Source organism: Mirounga angustirostris, unplaced genomic scaffold (genome assembly GCF_029215605.1).
Source record: "Mirounga angustirostris isolate CCGP_5_RB_7025 unplaced genomic scaffold, mMirAng1.0.hap1 SCAF_9, whole genome shotgun sequence".
In the NCBI taxonomy this organism is placed as follows: domain Eukaryota; kingdom Metazoa; phylum Chordata; class Mammalia; order Carnivora; family Phocidae; genus Mirounga; species Mirounga angustirostris.
Window position 1 is genome coordinate 60,240,189 of NW_026991717.1, and position 20,854 is coordinate 60,261,042.

Sequence of the window (20,854 nt, forward strand, 5' to 3'; positions counted from 1 at the left end):
AACCAATTTATATAAAAGGGTACTGACTGCATTATTTCAGGAATCCTTCCTTTTCCTTTCTAGAAGTTCCTGCCTTTCTCCCCAACCAGAATCATTGTTTCAACTGGGCAACAGTCATCACTGAATCAGAGTCACACAATTCAGCAATCTTTTTACTTACCTCGGACAGAATTACAGACTGTTAAAAATAAAAGGGAACTTTAAAATTTTCTCTTTTAAAAAATATGAGTGCTTACTATGTGCCAGGCACTTTGCATGAATTACCTTGTTTAATCCTCACAACCCTATGAGATAGGTACTACGATTAACCCTGTTTTATAGGTAAATGAACTGAGCCGAAGTTACTGAACATTAGGTTACTACCAAGCAGTCTATGGCCAGTAAGTGATAGAGCAGGACACAAATCCTTGACCTCTCCACCATTAATTACAATTAATAGTGTATAATTCCAATTAATTCATATTAATGGATAATATTTATTAAGTGCTTGCTATGTGCCAAGCACCTTCTCTGATTTAACTCTTTTATTTTCAAATAAGAAAAATGAAGCCCAAAGATTTTAGTTGATTGCCTCCATGTGACTAAGGAAGTTAGAAGCAAAATGGCAAAAATATCTGAAATGATGCTTTATGCTTTTACCACTGGAATTGGAACTCTGGTCCAGCTCCAAATGATTTAACTCAGGTCTCCTAAAACTTAGGCAAAGCATATTTTCTCTTCTACCAATCTGCCTAGATCGGTCCCTGTGTATATTTTCTCCCTTGTTTGAGCTAGTTACCTGGCCCTCACTCGAATAATTCCAATGATAAGAAATTCATAACATCTTGAGACTTATTTCATATCAATTACCAATGGATTCACTTAAAACCTGCCATAACTTCTGACCTCTGGAGGTGTCCATTCCCTGGCAACAGCAGCCTACCTGTTGCTGCACATGACCCGTGTACTGTTCAATGAACTCGGTGAAGCGAATATAGTCTGTGCCCAGCCGGCAGAGTCGATTCAGGACGCTGGTTTCACTGGGATGGAGAAATGGGAAGTCCTGTGACACCTGCAGGAAGAGGAACAGGCTAAAAACACTGATGCCTACATATATTTGAGGAGCTTCAAATGCTTTATACTATGAATCACTTCCCTTCTCAAGATGCCCATTTAAGCTTGGTAATTCCAAACTGCTACAAAGGTGTTGCTCCCCATCCCTGACCTAATTAGTTGTTTATTGAAATAGGTGGTAACACATGGTAAAGAATTCAAACACTACCAAATGTTGTACATTAAAAACAAGTCAACCTCCCCACAGGTGGCTACTATTACTTGTTTCTTAGGCCATCTTCCAGGGATGGCCTGTAAGGATATGAAGTTTTTGACCTGATTTCAACAAAGTCTCTTTAGCAATACTGCTCAAACCGGGATCTGCAGACTCCAGGGGTTTCTCATGTTCTTAAGATTTACAAATTCTCTATAAAATTTTAAATTTTATTTTCATTCAATAAATATGTAAAATTAATGTAACATTACTATAATCTATAAAAGTACCTTATAACTGACATATAAATGTAGTGTCCATATTTTCATTTGTATTTGGTATTTCATTTCATTGGGTATTATTTTAATTGAAATGAAGGCCAAATAATAACCTACTATGCTATATAAAGGTTTCACAGCAGTTCAAGTAGAACACAGTAGGAGAATGTACTCATTCAACCACATTTTTTTTTTTATATTGTGGTAAAATATACATAACATAAAAGTTACCATTTTGGCCAGCTTTAAAAGTACAGTTCTGTGGCATTAAGTGCACTCACACTGTTGGGCATCCATCACCAACATCCATCTCCAGAATTTTTTTATCTTCCCAAACTGAAACCCTGTATTCATTAAACATTAACTTCCCATTCCTCCCTGCCCCCAGCCCCTGGCGACCACCCTTCTCTTTCTTGTCTCTATAATTTTGACCATTCTAAGTACTTCAAATAAGTGCAAATACAATATTTGTCTTTTGATGACTGGCTTTTTCACTTAGTATAGTGTCTCCAAGGTTACTCCATGTTGTAGCACGTATCATTTGAATTTTCTTCCTTTTTAAGACTGAAAAATATTCCATTGTACGTTTGTGCAGCATTTTGTTTATTCAATTCATTTGCCAAGGGACGCTTGAATTACTTTTACCTTTTGACTATAGCAAATAATACTGCTATGAACATGGGTATACAAATATCTGTTCATGTCTCTTCTTTAACTTTTTTTGGGTGTATACCTAGAAGTGAAATTGCGGATCATTTGGTAGTTCTATGTTTAATTTTTTTGAGGAGTCACCATATTATTTTCCACAGGGGCTGCACCATTTTCCATTCCCACCAGTAATGCACAAGGGTTCTAATGTCTCCACGACCTCACCTACACTTGTCATTTTGTTTTTTTTGATTTAATGGGTATAAAATGGTATCTCATTGTGCTTTTGATCTGCATTTCCTTAATAATCAGCCATATTGATAATCTTTTCATTTACTTATTGGCCACTGTATATCTTCTTTGGAGGATCAACCATCTTCTAATGAACACCTACTTATCCCAGGCACTGTGTTAATATCCTGAGATTAAATAGTGAACAAAATCAGATGTAGTTACTATCCCCAAGGAACTTAGCATATTACATATTTATATCATGAGTACTGTATTTTGTGGATGCCAACTTTACGTGACAGTAAATGCAGTAATAAATAGGAAAAGAAGAATTTTTCTGTTACTGAATCCACAATGTTTAGGACTTTAATTCCATTTAATGCAGATTTTAATGACACAATGCTAACCATATCTTCAAGTATAATAATTTAAGAGGTAACACGACACAGTGCTTAAGAACGTGTCTTTGGGAGGCCAGCCTAATTACTCTGTTAGTGCAGTGTCTCCCTTCAGCTGGAGCTGTAGCCCCAGGAAAGCCTTGCCTGTGCCTTTGGAAAAAAAAAAAAAGAAAGAACTCATATTTGGAGTCAGATTGCCAGGTCTGAATCCCTGAGTTGCCTCTTACTTGCATGAAATCTTAGACAAATTATAATACCTCTCTGTGCCTCAGTTTTCATACCTAGAAAGTGGAGATGGTAATTGTGGGGATTAAATGTTAACACATGTAAAGCCATGCACATTGCAAGTGCTCAATACATGAAAGCAATTTTTTATTATTAGGACAGCTCTACCCAGTTATCAAGTGATAGTCCCACTAAAATTGGAATTTTGAGCAGTGCTTTGTTGGCAGAGTTTTATAAAAGTTCAAGGTCTAGTTATTCTGAAACAGCAAACAATACCTTGAAGTTATTGATACCATTTGGTACAACCTACTTATATGAACAGGCATTCTTTACCACAGACTTACTGAAGTCAAAATCGAGATCTGTAGCAGTCATACTATTATTAAACTCAGCAATATTAACATTAATTACTAATATTAATATTATATATTAATATATAATATATTAATATTAATAATATTAATAAACTCAGTATTGTTTCAGCAAAACAATAGTATATGTCACATTAAATCACCAGTTCTCAATCAGAGGCGATTTTGCCCCATTTGGTAAATGGAGATATTTTTGATTGCCACAATTCAGAGGGTACTACTGACATCTAGTGGGTAGAGGCCATGGATGCTGCTAAACATCCTACAAGGCACAAGCAGGACACACCCCTACCCCCCAGAATTATCCATCCAGTCTACAATGTCAATAGTGCCAAGGTTGAGAAACCATATATTAATGTTATTTTGAATTTATCCATTTGGTAGTTTTGTTCACTTTGTAACAAATACTTGGTTTTATAGTTTTTTAAGAGCAATATGCTTGAGTTTATACTTAGGTTAATGTGTACATATATTCTATATTATAATAAAATGATTTTTATCAATATTAGGCATTCATAACAATTTTCCCTTTATTTGATTGTGAAAAACACTGCTCTGCAGAAAGTATGCAATATTTTCTGTTTTTAGTAGTCTTTTTTCCTTCCATAAATAGCTGAACACCTACTATATGGCAGAAACTGTGCTGGCTACAATGATGAAGAAAACCACTATAGTCTTTGCCCCTATGGGCAAACTATGATGGAGAAAGACTATTAACAGTTAGCAAAAATAAATAATATGAACTGTGCTAAGTCCTATAAGGGAGATAAACAAGCTGCTGTGATAGAGAATAATGGCATATGGTGAGGATCCTTACACAGATGGTCAGAGAAAATTTTTTCTGAGGTGACTTTAAAGCTGAGACCTTAAGAAGTCAAGCTTCCACAAATACTTCCTACGCATTTTCTTCTATATACCTGCCATTGTGCTAGTTTTATAGGGGAAAATAACGAGAGGAATCTGATTTATAGGTTTTATATAATAAGAATGTCATTTTTCTGCTCTTCCACAGCCTATACCGCCAATCCTTATAGAATAGGCATGACTTTTTTTTGTTTTCACTTAAATTCCAGTTAGTTAACATAGTGTAACACTAGTTTCACAGGTGTATAATACAATGATTCAACACTTCCATACAACACCCAGTGCTCATCACAATAAGTGCACTCCTTAACCTCCATCACCTATTTCACCCATTCCCCCACACACCTTTCCTCTGGTAACCATCAGTTTGTTCTCTATAATTAAGAATCTGTTGCTTGGTTTGGAATTGGCATGACTTTGTGATCAGACAGAGCTAGATTCAAATCTTGCCATTACCAGGACTAGTCACCATAAATTTCTCTGAGCTTCAGTTTACTCTTTTGTAAACTGGGGCTAACAATACCTAGGTTACTAAGTTATTGAGAGGATTGGATAATATTACTGAAAGCAGAAGTAGAAAAGAATGGTTCAAATACTGGAGCCAAGCGGACCTGGGGTTCAAGACGAAGCTCACTAATTACTAGCTACCAGATACAGGGAGTTAATCTGTGAAACGGAGAGGTAATTGTGAAGATTAAAAGAGATAATGCATACAGTACCTAGCCCTTCCTCCTCATACATTCCTGGTTATATGAAAATCGCCTTCCAAATTCTCCTAGTGCAGAAATTTCCTGGGAAAGGAGTAATGAGGGAAACACTCCATTTTTCAGTCAACAAAACTGGCCGACCCCATATAGCGCGTTAAGCGCTACGTATTGGGACTAGCTTTCTTTTTTTTTTTAATTTTTTATTTATTTGCGAGAGAGAGAATGAGAGACAGAGAGCATGAGAGGGAGGAGGGTCAGAGGGAGAAGCAGACTCCCCGCTGAGCAGGGAGCCCGATGCGGGACTCGATCCCGGGACTCCAGGATCATGACCTGAGCCGAAGGCAGTCGCTTAACCAACTGAGCCACCCAGGCGCCCTGGGACTAGCTTTCAAAGCTCACCTTAAAGCAGTGCAAGCGTGAAAATGGGTGAAAGCGCCTTTTTCACTTTTACATCCAGTTCCCCAGCAACTCTCGCTTAGACACCTCAACCTTAGGCCGCGGCGCGTGCTCCCTCCTCCGGGGCCCGCCTCCTGTTTGCCGGCCCGGGCCCAGCCCTCTCGAGGTGAGGTGTAGCGCGCCGACGCCCCTCAGGCACTCCCCGGGTTACCAGCCCAGGGACTCGCCCCGCGAACACCTCAGCCCCTGCAAGCCCCGCCCTTCGACCCCGCAGACTCCTCCCCCGGACACTGGCGCAGGCCCGCCCATTCAGCGCTCCCGGGTTCCCGCGCCCTGAGCTGGACCGTACCTGGAGGCCACTCCGCTTGTTCCATGTGAAAATGGACCCTGGGTACCCGCTCAGAGCCAAGAGCAGTTCGTGGATCATTCCCACAGCGGACCGCGAGTCCCTATATCCGTCGCCCCCTCCTCCAACGCCCCTCCAGGGGACCGCGGAGGCGAATGCTGCCTCCTCGACAAGCGCACAAGCCCCTGGGACAGGCGGTTCGTCCTGAATCCCAAGTGGCAAGACAAATGCTGTTGGAAGAGCTGAGGGGAGATATTACGGGATAGGCGCCCCACGTCCCGGAAGTGTGGCAGGCTCCGCGGGGCCCACTCAGTCGCTCCTGCCGAGGCTCTGCTGGAGGAGTCTCCGTAGTTGCCCTTGCGCATGCGCTCTCAGTGCCCGAGTTGCCCGGTAGGACTTCCGGTTTGAGAGCTGGAATGGGAGGCTGGAGAGCCGGGGCCGGGGCCCGACCCTAACAGGGTGAGGCTGGCCCGGGGGCAGAGATGCGAGTGGGTTGAGGGGCAGCCTCGAGAAGGAGACGCTCCCAGGGGTGGCCGGAGGGTGCTCTCAGGGCGCCTTAGCCCAGTCGGAGGCCTCTGGAGGAACCGCACGACGGCCCCGAGAGTGACCTGGCCAGAGGGACGGAAGACAAAGAGGCCGGAATCCCGCGCCCGCCGCTCCTTGAGCCGAGTCCCGCTCCCGCGAACCCCACAGCACCCGGAGCCCCTGGCCAGCAACCGAACTCGTCCTCAGGAGACCCATTACTACTGCCCCCCTCGGACTCCCTCTCTCCACCAACTCAGTGTGACTCCCCACGCCCACCGGCCCTCGCTTCAGGAACCAAAACCAATCCTCCCAATGCGCGAGGTTTCCCGTCAGTAGTTCCCGAATAGTTGCTGAGCGGTTACTAACGCTGTGAGGGAAAACAAAGATCCAGTATTCAGTACTTGATTTTTGTCCCGGGTGGGAATTGGTAGTTGTGTAGTCTGAGGGGGCGGGGAGGATGTAAAGGGCCTCCGGAACGACTGCGGAGGTACTGGGGGAGGTGGGCTGCGACCCGCTGGACAGAGGCTTTTTGTTGCCTTCAGCAGGATGGTGACTTGCCTTTAGAGCCTCTCAAGCTCCAGGTCTCCCATATGGTTCGAACTTACTATGCAACATTGGTCAGGGGAGCTAGATGGGGTCAGGTTTGGGGGGAGGTGGAAGAAGGGCAGACAATACTTTATTCTTTGCTGCTTCCCCGGGCTCCTTGGAAGTCACCCAGAAATGGTAGCTTTTGAAAGGTCTCTCCATGCTGTTTTGGCTTGCTGTCCTAAAGCTGGTGCTACCTCAGATGGCCACGTGGAGTATATGGGAAGTCAGGCCAGCTCTTGGCAAGACTTTAGACATATGAGTGTATTTCTTCTCATAGTGCCATCTCTCTCTACCCTAGGAGGAAACTCTTCTTACATTTGAGAGACTCATCTGCAGGTGACTCTCCAAGGACATGGGAAAATAGGTGTAAGCCCTCGAACCCTTAAGTGGCGGGGAGCTGCTTTCTGCTGTGAATGATGGCCAAACCCACTCTGAGAGGGAATGGCACTAACTCTGAGACGTTCCGACAGCGCTTCAGGAGATTTCACTACCAGGAGGTAGCTGGGCCCCGGGAGGCTTTCAGCCAACTCTGGGAACTTTGCTGTCGTTGGCTAAGGCCGGAGGTTCGCACCAAGGAGCAGATTGTAGAATTGTTGGTGCTAGAGCAGTTCCTGACCATCTTACCTGGGGAGATCCAGAATTGGGTACAGGAGCAATGTCCAGAAAGTGGAGAGGAGGCAGTGGCTCTGGTGGAAGATTTAGAAAGAGAGCCTGGAAGACCTGGACGTTCGGTGAGAAGGGAGGGGGAATTCAGAAGTGTGTGACTGGGAAGGGGCAAGGATAAAGGGCCAAGGTATATACAGGTTTAAAGACGGGCACAATCTCCTTTGGTGATGCTTATACTTCTGGTCCCAGAACAGGTAACTTTTTCAGATAGAGCTTATCTGGAGATGCTACCTGGGTGTACCTTTGCTACCCTGTCATAATGAGTTATTCATAGTTTTATAGTTTTTTACTTAAGAGGGAAGAAAGGGGAATTATTTTTTAGCTTGTAGGTGGGTTTACTTTCTTGAGCTTTTCTTTCTGGAGTTCCAGCTGCTCTAAGCTAATGGAATAAGAAAGACCCTTGTTCACTGTTAAACCTCCTCCCCTGCCAAACCTAGCCAAGTCCCAAAAGGATGAACTCTTTTGGGGTATTAAATAATCTCCTCTGGGAATGCCCCTCATTATAACCTTGCAGTGACAATTAATGGGGGTTGTTTCTAGGTCACAGTCTCTGTGAAGGGGCAGGAAGTGCGCTTGGAGAAGATGACACCCCTGAAATCATCACGAGAGTTATTAAGTGTTCGGCAGGAGTCAGTGGAACCCCAGCCCAGGGGTGTAACCAAGAAAGAGAGGGCAAGGAGCCCAGACCTGGGACCACAGGAGCAGATGAACCCAAAGGAGAAGCTCAGACCTTTTCAAAGGAGCGGTGAGGAGTAGATTCATATGGGAAGATAGGATGCCATTCTAAATTGGGAAGTAGGGTTGGGAATAGTGAGTGGGAAAGGGATTTCAGGAAATGAGTTGAAATTGTAGAGTATGCAGTTGTTGGAGACCTCCTGAAGGTATGTAGTTTAGCCCTCTGGTGTAGTATTCTTGTATTTATTCTTTTGACAAGTCTGCCAGAGGATGGATTCCTACTTTTTATCAGAATTGGAACTATTTTATTTCCTCTTGGTAAGGATGATACTAGGTATTTTCTAGATAAAAATTCTTTTGTATACATGAAGGCACAGCCACCTTTCAGTCATTTTCCTTCTCCAAATTAAACTGTATTGTTTCTTTAAGCTCTTCCCCAGAAGCTCCATTCTTTAGACCTACTAAGTTTTTGTTCTTCTCCTTTGGAAATGAAGTCTTCCAAATATTAATCGTGGAGAACTAAATTATATTATCCCAGGGTCTGGTAGGTAGAGGCAGAGTAGGAATTTTACTTCAGAATTTCATTACATTTTCTTTCAGTAGAGCTCAACTAATTATTTGGTGCTTATTGTTTACTTGGTAACTCCCAGGACTCTTACTGCTTTCCCCATTGTTTTTGTGCCAGTGCTTATTGTTGTACTTGATTTTGTAGAACTTGTTTTTCTTCTTTGTACTCCATTGAACTCCATATTATGCTTGTTTGGGGTTTTTTGATCATTTCTTTAACTTGTTGAGGTTGTTTTGAATTTTGATCTTATCATCCAAGAAGCTAGCCTTCTCAGCCATTTGTAATGGTCTTTGTTTAGTAATCCAGATGCAATTCCTCAACTCCAAACAGAGACTTGCAGAATTAATCAGTTTTTGAACACCTACCATGTATTCCAACACCTTGCAAGTTACTCTGCAATAAGTAAAGGTGCCTGGTCTCAAAGAGCTTAGGGTATGATTGGAAGCAAATATGTGCCGAACTAAACTGTACTGAAACCGTGCCAAACAATGACTGTTACTCAATTTGTGTGAGTACAGTAGGGGTTTGGCAGAGTGAGAGATGAGGGAGGGCAGTAGGGAAGACTTCGTAGGGAGGCTCTGGCAAATACAACTTCTCATAGAATGGGTTAAATTTGAATAGGAGGGACTTAAAGGAAAGGGACAGAGTGATGAATAATAGTATGCTGTGTTCTGGAGAGGAGTCTGATATAAATGAACAGTGCATGGTAGGCACTTGGGTTAAGGTTCAGTAGTATAGTGTTTAAGCTGAGGAAGCAAGAGCCTGGAGTTAGGTAGGACAGTTACTGCTACATTTATCTGGCTGTGAGAGGATAAGGGGTCTAGACTTGGATGGTGGCACAAGGAACAGAGCAGGACATACTATGGAAAAAACTTGTAGAACTTGGTGACAGTGTGAAGGAAATGGAGGAGTTGAAGTTTCCCCCCCTACTCTCTTACCCCTTGAAATCACTCTGAGTTTAATTCTCTAGCTCCTAGTGGAGAACTTATAGGAGATAGGAGGTGACTGTTCCCAGCAATATCAAGACCTCCTATAAGACTGTTCCTAGCAGTGCCAAGACCTATTAAATGGTGAAGAGGGCTAGGGAGCAACATGGAACAGAAGTATTTGCTCTGAATACACAAACAGAACCTTTTCCTCTCTTGTCACCCTACTCTGGAAAATACTCTTTTTTTTTGAGGTTTTATGTATTTTCCCCACTTTCTCCAACCCATTGAACTTTCTGAAAACACTTCCTTAGACACTTTGTTTATAAGCCTCTTGGATTCAAAAAAAGGCAGGTCTGAACTGAGAGGTATTTTTATGATCAATCCAAATTATGATATCCTTTGTTTGCTTCCCTGCAAGCAGGATTTCCATTTCCTAAATCCGGTGTGGTCTCCAGGTTGGAGCAAGGAGAGCCATGGATCCCTGATCTGGGCTCCAAGGAGAAGGAACTCCCAAGAGGCAGTAACACAGGAGACAGACAAATGCATGCTGATCTGTTATCACCCAAGAGAGAGAGAAGAAGCTGGGTGGACCAGGATCACTGGGGCTTTGAGGATGAGAAGGTAGCAGGTGTGCACTGGGGCTACGAAGAGACCAGAACTCTCCTTGCAATTCTCAGTCAGACTGAGTTTTATGAGGCTCTCCGAAACTGTCATCGAAACAGCCAAGTGTATGGGGCTGTGGCTGAGCGGCTCCGGGAGTATGGCTTCCTTCGGACCCTGGAACAGTGTCGGACCAAGTTCAAAGGTCTCCAGAAGAGCTATAGGAAAGTCAAGAGTGGTCACCCACCTGAGACCTGCCCCTTCTTTGAAGAGATGGAGGCCCTGATGAGTGCCCAGGTCATTGCATTGCCCAGTAATGGCTTGGAAGAGGCAGCCTCTCACTCTGGCCTGGTAGGCAGCGATGCCGAGACTGAGGAGCCAGGGCAAGGGGGCTGGCAGCATGAGGAAGCAGAAGAAGCTATGGCTGAAGAGTCTGACAGTGATGAAATGGGCCAGGAGGCCACCCCCCAAGACCCTGACAACTCAACTGCACCTGTTCTTTTTCGAAGCCCAAGTGGTAAGAAGCATTTCTTTTTGGGGTTCAGGGATTAGATTTGAGTAGTTATGAGACTGCATGTGCAGTCGGGAAGTTTAATGTTGCCTGTCAGCTTTGTTACTTAAATAGAGAACAAAGAGGCACTTCTCAGTTCTATGTGTATTTCATTCTCTTTCGTGGGAAAATTAGATAATAGTAAGGAGGGAGTCATTTTAGATACTTTAAAGAAGTACAATCAGAAAATTCTGGAGAGCTCTTTAAAAGAATACCATTCCTTCCATTTCTTTAAAATATTTTTTTCCGATTATAAAATCACTGACTGCTGAGAAAAACCTGGCACTATACTATGTTTAAGGAAAGTATTTATTGAGCACCGTATACAAACTGGTGCTTCATCTTTCATCTCAATGTCCATTTGTGTTCCTTTTCACTTAGCATAGCATAGTGAAGGACTGCCCAAAGTTGGGGAAACATATTCTAAGACTCCTCTAGATTTGCAACACACCTAATAAGTAAGAAATCTTGTTTAGCACTTTGTTGAGATACCATTTGCCCATGGAACTGTTTTTAAGTATTGTTACTGTTGATATAATTTGTATAATCATGTTGTTACGGAAAGAACACCAAAATATTGAGTCGGGGCTTTGTTTCTAATCTTGACCACTAATCACCTGGGTGACCGTGGATAGTCATCTGACCATTTCAAAGCTGTCTCCTCACCTGTAAAATGGGACATGGCAGCAGGACTACCTCTCTAAAGATGCAGTTTCACTGTGAACAGTGATCTCTTCCCTTTTTTTTTATTATGTGTGTGTTGTTACTTCCAATTCTGTTCTAGGCTTCTTGTCTTCCTATCTTCTACTTTTTCCTTTCTCAATACCTGTTTTTTCTTTCATTCTGTTTTTTTTTTTTAATATATATTTTTTAAGATTTTATTTATTTATTTGAGAGAGAGAATGAGAGACAGAGAGCATGAGAGGGAGGAGGGTCAGAGGGAGAAGCAGACTCCCCGCTGAGCAGGGAGCCCGATGCGGGACTCGATCCCGGGACTCCAGGATCATGACCTGAGCCGAAGGCAGTCGCTTAACCAACTGAGCCACCCAGGCGCCCTTTCATTCTGTTTTTTTGTCACTGGAATAAATGCAGGTAAACCACAGACATGGCACATATGCTAGCTGCTGTTATTTTCATTATCTGTCCATCTTTTTCTACTGCTTTTTCTCTGTCTTCCGATTCTTTCCCCAACTCCTTTACCTGCAGTGAGTGGAGGATGATGGAAGCAGCATCATCTCCAGCTGGCTGGCAAGTGGGAGGAAGACTCTGAATCTCCTTTCCCTCGACCTTGGGGACTTTCAAGGAGCAGAGTCTGTGATCATATTGGGAGACCTGCAGTGCTAGTACAGGCTCAGGCCAGGAGATACTGTTCTGCTTCCTTCCTCTTTCTGGCTTCCACCAGTCCTTCACTCCTAAGGATAAGGTGCATGACTGTCGGGTCCTTATCTTGTACCCTTCAGGTCTTTGCTATTACTGGGTTTGCTTTTTTGAGATTGTGGCAAATGAAGAAGGGCCATAATAGGGATTGGGCAACAGTGTGATTCTGGAAGACACTGTTCCTTGCAGGCCTGAGTCGTTCTTTAGAAAACTTAATTCTAAGGAAGCAGAGCTGGTGGAAAAAGAGTGATCAGAGAAGTTAGGGATGACTCACGACAGCGATTGATTGGGTCTTATTCCCCTGACCAGTTATCGTCTAGTTAGGATCAGAATTCCAGAGAAACTACTAGAAGAATGGGGAAATGCATCCTGTACTCTTGACTCAGTGTATGTAATGACTGTTTCAGGGATCTGGTGAAAAGCCTTCTTCTTCTTTTTTTTTTTTAATGGTTAAAGAGAACATAGGAATCAAGGTCCCTGTGAAACTGCTATGGGATATAGAGAAGCAAAACATTCTATAATGAGTTTGTATAGATTTTGGAAACATTATTTTTACTTTTTCACCTAGAAGCCCAAGCTTAGGTGGTTTTTCATCATGCACTTGATAGGACTGAGGAATTGAGGCTGTAAAGCCCTGGATTGAGTGGTGCTGAAATTTCTCTTCTGGCGGCAGGTGTACACTGGGGCTATGAAGAAACAAAGACTTACCTTGCAATTCTTAGTGAGACTCAGTTCTACGAAGCCCTCCGGAACTGTCACCGCAACAGCCAGTTGTATGGAGCAGTGGCTGAGCGGTTATGGGAATATGGATTCTTAAGGACACCAGAGCAGTGTCGGACCAAATTTAAAAGCCTACAAACCAGCTATAGGAAAGTCAAGAATGGCCAAGCGCCAGAGACCTGTCCCTTCTTTGAAGAGATGGATGCTTTGGTGAGTGCCAGGGTTGTTGCCCCGCCCAGTGACAGCCAGGAAGAAGAGACAGCCTCTTGCCCCATCCAGGAGACCAGTGAGACCGAAGCTGAGAAGCAAGCTGAGGCGGCAGAAGAGACCATAGAAGAAGATTCTGAAGATGATGAAGAGGATACTGAGGTACCCCTGGGGGTTGTCATGACCCGTGCTCCAGTCTTATTCCAGAGCCCCAGTGGTAAGATCCTTTTACTTTTTGAGGTTTAAGTAGCAAAGGGGAGGCAGTGGGATTTAGGAGAAAAATCAGCAATCTGAAGACCAGGAGACTGGTCTCTACACCCAGCTCTCATGGATTCTTCTTGTGACCATCTTCTCTCTTCTCCATGTTTCCTTTCTATTAAAGCAGCTCACAGAGGGGATATAAATTATTCACCTGACTTGCCTTCTCATACTACAGCATCAGTCTGATGGGTGCAGACTTTATAAATTTGCTGTCATCTACATCTGAGCTGTTAGGCAGTTTACCTAGCAGGGAGTATGAACATTAACATCTCCCAAGTAGTATGTTGTATACCCGTAGTGGGATGAAGTTGATTTTAAAAGTTCATTCTTGTTAAACAATTTTTCCTCTACTTCCAACTTGTATACCTGTTATATGTCTGCTTTATTCACATCTATGAAAACCTGATAACCTCTTTCTTCAGCCACAGCTGGACAAAAGTCTGAGATTTCTTAGGGAATGGGCCCTTTGAATATTAGCAGTTGTGTAAGAAAAAGAAATACTTCACTATGGCTTCCCTGCTTTTGGGAAGAATAATTCTGATTTTGGAGTCATACATGTATCTGAATCTGAACTCTGTTGTCCATTAGCCAGCTGAGTGACTCAGAGCAAGTTATTTAACCCTGTAAGTTTGCTTACATATTAAGACGTACCTCATTGAGGTTGATGTAAATGAGGTACTGTGGTGAAGCATCTAGCACAGTGCTTAGGCACATAGTAAGTATTTAATAAGTAATAGTTTTCTTTTTGAAAAGTTCTTTAGATCCGCATTCTTCAAGGGTGTTCCACGGAGCATCAGTTCCATGGAGGTATTAATATGTTCCACTAAAAAATGGCTTCTAGGTTTAGGAAATGCTAAATTACCCTCCTTGGAGGCTCACAATACATACTCACATATTTAAGGTTCTGAGATTTCATTGAATCTAACAAATCTCTATTTCCTGGGGGCATCTTATAAGACTGGGCTTCTGGATAGAAACACTGTCTTTAGGGGGCCATAAACAGGCTGACGCTCAGTATTCCTTTGTTCTCAGATTTAGTCCAGGGAATTTGGGATCCAGAATTTGTCTGAAACATCTGAAAATTCTGCAAATTCAAAGTCAATTTGCAAACTGATAATTTGCCAAGTATCTGCAAATTCACATAGCCTGGGCCTGGGGAGCCTGGCATTTGGTTCTTAGAAGAAATCGGTTAGCTTGAGCATTGGAGTAGTGCTTTGGGAACATTTAATGATTATTTTTCCATGGAAGAGACAATGTTTTAGGGAGATACTTTCTAAAATTTATCTCTCAGAAGGCCTTCTGTTCTTTGAAAGACACCAAATATTTTCCTACCCTGTTTTTATTCTCAGCATATATTGGAATTTGAGAGGAAGGGAACTCATATAGCTCTTTTTGGATATAGAAGTTTCTCAGAGTTTTCCTGGGCCTACCTTAAATCTGGTAGGTTTTCCTTCTGAGAGGTTTTCTGAAGATCATGGGTATCCAGGAAGAGTTACATGAATGTACTAATCAGCCCCTATAACAGATGAGAAGCACGTGATAGGCTACTAAGTAGAGGAGTAAAAACATTGGAATTCTAATTGATAGTAGTCATTTGGGATCTAGTGCTCCCTAATTTTTATCTTTAATCATGTAATGTGATACTTCCCTTACCCCCAGCACATAATATTGAGGAAATGGATAACCTTTAAAATTCTATTCTTATATCAGGTTTTGAGGCTGGATTTGATAATGAAGAGAATCTAAAACGAGATATTTCTGAAGAAGTACAACTACATAGAACATTACTTGCAAGGTCTGAAAGGAAAGTTTCCCGGCATCTTACTCAGGGTAAATGTGGTGAGAGTGAATGTAGATCAGGACAACAGTGGGAAAAGACCCCAGGGGAGAGAAGAGGAAAACCAACACCCCCAGAGAGGAGTTTAGGTAAAGTTCTAAATCATCAGAGTCCTTACTTGGGAGAGAGACCCTGTAAATATCTCAGATACAGCAAAAGCTTTGGTCCCAACTCCCACCTCATGCATCAGATATCTCATCAAGTGGAAAATCCATATAAATGTGCTGATTGTGGGAAAAGCTTCAGTCGGAGTGCACGCCTCATTAGACACCGGAGAATCCACACTGGAGAGAAACCTTATAAGTGTCTTGACTGTGGGAAAAGTTTCCGTGACAGTTCAAACTTCATCACCCACAGAAGAATCCACACAGGAGAAAAACCGTATCAATGTGGTGAGTGTGGAAAACGCTTCAATCAGAGCTCAAGCCTTATAATTCATCAGAGAACCCACACAGGAGAAAAGCCCTATCAATGTGAAGAGTGTGGAAAAAGCTTCAACAATAGTTCTCATTTCAGTGCACATCGGAGGATACACACAGGAGAGAGACCCCATGTGTGTCCTGACTGTGGAAAGAGTTTCAGTAAGAGTTCTGACTTACGTGCACATCATAGGACCCACACAGGAGAGAAACCCTATGGGTGTCATGACTGTGGCAAGTGCTTCAGTAAAAGCTCCGCTCTTAATAAGCACCGAGAGATCCATACACGAGAAAAACTTCTGTCACAGTCAGCACCTAAGTAAGCCCCTGAGAATTTAAAGAAAAGATAAATGCATTGAAATTCTTTGAAAAAGGCATCTAATAGTGATGGTCTCCTATTCCCTGCCCAACTAGCTTAGGAAACACTCTAAGATTTATCCCACTCTGTTCCCATGTTTTTCCTGGATCTATGAATTCCTAAGGTAGTCATCTTAAGAATGAAAGGAAGATTTCAGTCCCTCTCCTTGCCTTCACTGGAAATGACAGATACGACCTTTACCTCCCAGTGCCTATGTTGTTCCCTTAATAGAGAGGACGCAGTAGTAGATCCCATGTATTTATTTATCCTATTATTCAGCTGCATTTCAACTGGAAAAACCTATCACAGCAGCATTTCAGGGAGAAGTTGTGAGACTTTTCTGAGTGGGTCTAGCTCTTTATACAATAATGGAAATGCAAAAAAGTGGCATTTCCTGTTCACATAAGCCTGTGCTCACAATGACATTTGTCATGCACACTCTTCATTTACCTTAAAGGAGAGTTTAATATCCATCTTGGTTCTGACCTATGAATCATCTTGTCAAAAGCCTAGGTGTTCTATATGGGGAACAGTGTAAATCTTATATAAATACTGAGGTGTGAACCCTGGATTTCTTAATTTTTTCTAAGCCCTAGAAGATCTGGAATAGAATAATATATTTAGAGCATCTAGTTTGGTTTTTTTTCTTCTGTTCCGTCTCATCTGAATTTCATCTGTCCCTTCTGGTCCAGTAGTGCAAAGAGCAAGCCAGCTGGATATGTTGATATGAGAGAAGGCAGTTAAAGCTGCCAATAGGGGATTGTCTGCATTCCACACGCTCCAAACACCTAGTTTAGTGTTATACAGCACCCCATGGGCGCTCAATACTAACCTGCATTGAGCAGAAACTACTGCCACGTACCCATGGATTAGGAAACAGACCACTCTGTGCCAACTCTTTACTCTAATGGCAAGGAGGACAGATTATCTTTGGTCACTGAAGTTGCCAGTACTCACACACGTGCATGTGCACATACTCATAGATCTATTTTTAAAAGTTCTTCAAACACAAGTGTAATTCTGATCTGCATAATCAAATAGTATTGAATTAATTGCCCATCTATTCATAGTAGTGTGATGAGCCCTATACAGCACAAGGTAAACAGACTCTGTCCTTGTTCTTACAATCTAAAACAGATGACACTGACATGGACAAATAATAAATGCACATGTAGAGCTGCAGCAGTTTTAGAGAAATCTAGAAATGTAGTAACATTCTGCATAAATGTTCAGGTCTAATGCATTATAGTTTTCTATAAGAAAAATCTGGGAGGTATTTTCTTCTCTTTATTCAGAAAGGCTTCATGAAACAGCAAGCGTTCAAAGGAAGGAAAGTTACCGGGAAAATTAGGGTGGGATGAACTCTCCAAAACTAATCACAAAACTGGGTGCTGAGTGGGTGAGAAATGGGAAAATTGGAGAGCAAGGTGTTTTATGCAGATGGAGCCGAGGGCAAAAGGCAGACTGTAAGGAAAGTTAGATAAAGCTTGGAGCAGCACGAAATCTGAGGAATAGTATGATCTCGGCTATGCACAAGGCGGAGAACTGCCTTCATTGGAACATGGAGTGCCAGAGGCAGATCAGGAGGTGGTGGTCCCATCCACCTATAATAAATCAGATACTGTGCTGTACTTATTGATGAAAGAGCCAGCTTGTACTGGGGAAGAAGAATGAGCAGTTTAGGAGACTAGCTCCTATGGGAGACAAAGGTCAGAAATTAATACCTTGAGAAGATGCTTCAGTGGGCAGGTCTGAGGAAGGAGGAATGTGAACAGATGGCCAAGGCATGGGATAAGTAGCTGTTTCATACTCACATTTAATCAGTCCTGTGGCTGGAATGAGATATCAAAGAGAAGTGGGGAGATAGAATATTCTGTAATTCATAGCCTGCTGTGTTAGATGAGAGGTTGATTAGGGTTCTTGTGTTGAGGGATCCTACTACAAAGAATCTCCTAACATTTATTAGGAGAGATCGTGTCTCAATTATGTGGCCTAAGCAGACAGGAAGATAGAAGAAACACTAGTCTAAAGCAGTGCCTCAGGATCTGAGATGGTTTAGTAAGTGTGTTTTTAAATGTGTGTTTTTTAATATGAGAGACTACTGTCTTTAGTATATTTATGGAAAGTTGTGTGTAAAAAGCACTGGTTGGGGTATCAGCAGATATGAATTCTGGTTCCAGATGTCTTGTGTGTAAGTCCACCTGTTTCCATCTCCCTTTCTGTAAAGCAGAATAATGTTTACATCTTAATCTGCCTCTCAGGGATACCATGTTAATAAAAATTATGTCTATAAAGTACCCAGTGTTTCTTCACGTGGTTTTTCCCCTCCCCAAATATACATGTGCAAATTATTAAGTTGTTGCTACTAGGAAAAGATAAATTTTTACCTGCTTTTTTGGTTCCCTGTGTGGCCTCACTTGAAGTATGCCTGTTTGAATCTTTATGTTCTAGACTGAGAAACAAATTAGGATGTGGTAAAAGAGAAATTAGAATGAAAATCCTTACATGATATCTATATCTGTATCCATTAGGACAGTGCATTAGGACCTGTCATAACTGGGCATGGAGAGTAAGTCTTACTTTAAAAGACCCAAGACCAGCCTCCTCTCCCCCCACCATCCTCCAGATGAAGAGAATGTACATAATGAATAGGGCAAAGGCAAACTCTCTTACTTGGGAAAGCCCATTTCTTCTCAAACTAGCTTAACAAGCCATTTTCTGCTACCCAGTCTGCCATTGCGGAGGATGGAAGAAGCAAGAAATAGTCTTCAAACATTCTAAGAGAAACCAAGGCCACTGTAGGTGGAGCAAGAGGATCTGTGCACCCTACCATTTTAATACTCATAAGACCTCTGTGGGGACAGACTGAGTGACCTGTATAGCAAAGGAAGGATGTATTAGGAGGAGCTGGACAATCATATCCCCATCAGTTGTTTCCTAATGCTGTTACTTCTTTTTCTTCATTTTCCCCACACTATCATTTCTTTTCAAGATTTGTTTTAGAGAGAGAAAGTGCACATGTGGGAACAGGGAAGAGGGGCAGAGGGAGGAGAAGGAGAGAATCTCAAGCAGACTCCCTGCTAAGTGCGGAGCCAGATGCAGCCCTCCAAGTGGGGCTCGATCCCAGGACCCTGAGCTCATAACCTGAGCCAAAACCAAGAGTCAAACACTTAACTAAATGAATCATTCAGGTGCCCCACCTTTTTTTTTTTTTTAAATAAACTCTACCCCCAGTGTGGGGCTCAAACTCACGACCCTGAGATCAAGAGTTGCACGTTCCACTGACTGAGCCAGCCAGGTGCCCCACATTCTTCCTTTTATTGCTTGGCTATGGCCAGTGCTACAGAACTTAATAACATATATTTTCTGTGTTGCTGCCATTTCTCTTTTACTATAATCAGAATATGGAGGCTGAGTCTTATCAACTCTGTAGAGAACTATTTTTATGGTGACCAGGTAGGAAAGGGAAGCTGAGATAGGAGCAGTCAATTCTTCCATCATTCATTCAAAATCTAAAATGAAAACTTTACTCCTATATACTCAACTATCCAGTGAGATGCATATCAAAGTTTAGACATAAAATGGTATCTATTCTCTGATACCATGGTGCTTAAAGTAACATGTTATATGGATATATTTTAGTTAGGAGCTTAAATTACTCCTACATCCACCATAGTGCTCTTTCAGAAACAAAACTTTGGAACAACTGGAAGTCAGATTAAAGGCAGGAAGTAGAAGCCTAAAGTACCTTAGACCTCAAGAAGTGTCTGGTTGGTATAGCTCCATTATGATCAAAAGAACAGAAGGGTAAGGTAGGAACATTTAAAAAAAACCCACCACCTTGATTCCAGGGGGATTAATCATGAGAGGGGCAAAGCCAGATCTCAGAAGCTAGTTTTGTCTGTCACTAGGGTCTTCCAAAGTAGATTAACCCTGACTACTGGGTATTCACAAAAATCCATGGTATGCAGTATAGCCTGGAGTCAAGTTTTGGGGAATACTTAAGGGAGTTTGAGTAAAACAAGCAAAACAAAATACAGAGCGCTGCTGTCACAAGTTACAAGGCTTAAAGGTTTGGTGGCAATTTGTTTTCCCTCTTCTCATCTTTAGGCTAGTTATTCCAAAACTTTTCCTGATTAGAAACTCCTTTGATTTTCCTGAAGTTTTATGATCACTAATGGAGAGGGACTGTTAAGTCAAATCTCTGGTGGAATGGGGAGTTTAGTTAGCAGCCACTTTCAAGTCCCTTCCAGTAAGCAGCACGGAGGTAAACTCTGTAAGACCTCAGAGCCTGCCAGTCAGTTTAAAACATTTACTGAGCACCGGCCCTGAATAAGGTGCTGGTGATGGAGCCCCTGGTACCTGGCTGCAGTGCTTCAGAGGGAGGGATGGACAGTTCACTAAGTGTGATAAGGCAGGAAGATCTTGGTTGCAACGCATACTCAAAAGTAGTTCACCTCAGGGCAGCTTAAAAATGTAACACTTTGGGTTTCAGATGATTCCACTTCCTCCTCAGTTCAGACCTGGTTCTGTCAGAAGCAAAGATGTAGTCGATGGATTCATAAGACAGATCCCACACCTGAGACTGGTTCAAATTAAATGTTTCAGCTGCCAATTGGTACTCTTGAGAAAGGTGTGTTGCAAAAACACCCTTATCATCAGTCTGCCAAAAAAAAAACAAAAACCAAAGTTTTAAAATGAACAAGGAAATTATTTTTTAAAAAAACAGTAACTTACATTTAGTCTATTTTCCTGTTTACCATGCTTCTTTTAAGAGTCTAAACAGGTCTATAAACGCATCCATACATAGCTATAACTAAATAGGTCTGTTTATCCTTTTTAAAACAAAAACACCAGGGCAATG

At 42.3% G+C, this 20,854-nt stretch overlaps 3 protein-coding genes across 15 annotated transcripts in view; 1 reads left to right on the forward strand and 2 right to left on the reverse strand.

Annotated features, from left to right (window-relative positions):
* TUBGCP4 (tubulin gamma complex component 4) overlaps positions 1 to 6,035 on the reverse strand; it is a 36,948-nt gene extending 30,913 nt beyond the window's left edge. Inside the window, exons 1-2 of one of the 2 annotated variants that reach the window (XR_010405030.1) lie at positions 5,714 to 6,035; positions 923 to 1,051 (exon numbers count right to left, since the gene is read on the reverse strand). Coding sequence is in view for 1 of the 2 variants with exons in the window: in XM_045900233.3 (XP_045756189.1) it covers positions 923 to 1,051; positions 5,714 to 5,791 (207 nt within the window). In the remaining variant the exon portion in view is untranslated. The remainder of the gene's footprint in view (positions 1 to 922; positions 1,052 to 5,713) is intronic. The other variant, XM_045900233.3, reaches the window with a different exon arrangement.
* Positions 6,036 to 6,097: 62 nt separating this feature from the next.
* Positions 6,098 to 16,042, forward strand: ZSCAN29 (zinc finger and SCAN domain containing 29). Of its 6 annotated transcripts, none has more exons than XM_045900232.3 (6): positions 6,098 to 6,169; positions 7,122 to 7,554; positions 8,030 to 8,234; positions 10,083 to 10,778; positions 12,862 to 13,332; positions 15,087 to 16,042. In XM_045900232.3, exons 2-6 carry the CDS (start codon positions 7,237 to 7,239, stop codon positions 15,953 to 15,955), a joined length of 2,559 nt encoding a protein of 852 aa, XP_045756188.1. In that variant the 5' UTR covers positions 6,098 to 6,169; positions 7,122 to 7,236; the 3' UTR covers positions 15,956 to 16,042. The 6 variants fall into 6 exon arrangements, with proteins under 6 accessions (XP_045756188.1, XP_064426624.1, XP_064426625.1 ...); XM_064570554.1 differs by having other exon boundaries at positions 10,117 to 10,778; XM_064570553.1 differs by having other exon boundaries at positions 6,119 to 6,632.
* The window catches only part of ADAL (adenosine deaminase like), a 72,977-nt gene continuing 66,252 nt past the window's right edge, over positions 14,130 to 20,854 (reverse strand). For 6 of the 7 annotated variants that reach the window (XM_045900236.3, XM_045900235.3, XM_045900240.3 and 3 more), the window contains one exon: positions 14,130 to 20,653. In XM_045900236.3, coding sequence (XP_045756192.1) covers positions 20,459 to 20,653 — 195 coding nt within the window. In that variant the 3' untranslated portion in view covers positions 14,130 to 20,458. The remainder of the gene's footprint in view (positions 20,654 to 20,854) is intronic. The other variant, XM_064570558.1, reaches the window with a different exon arrangement.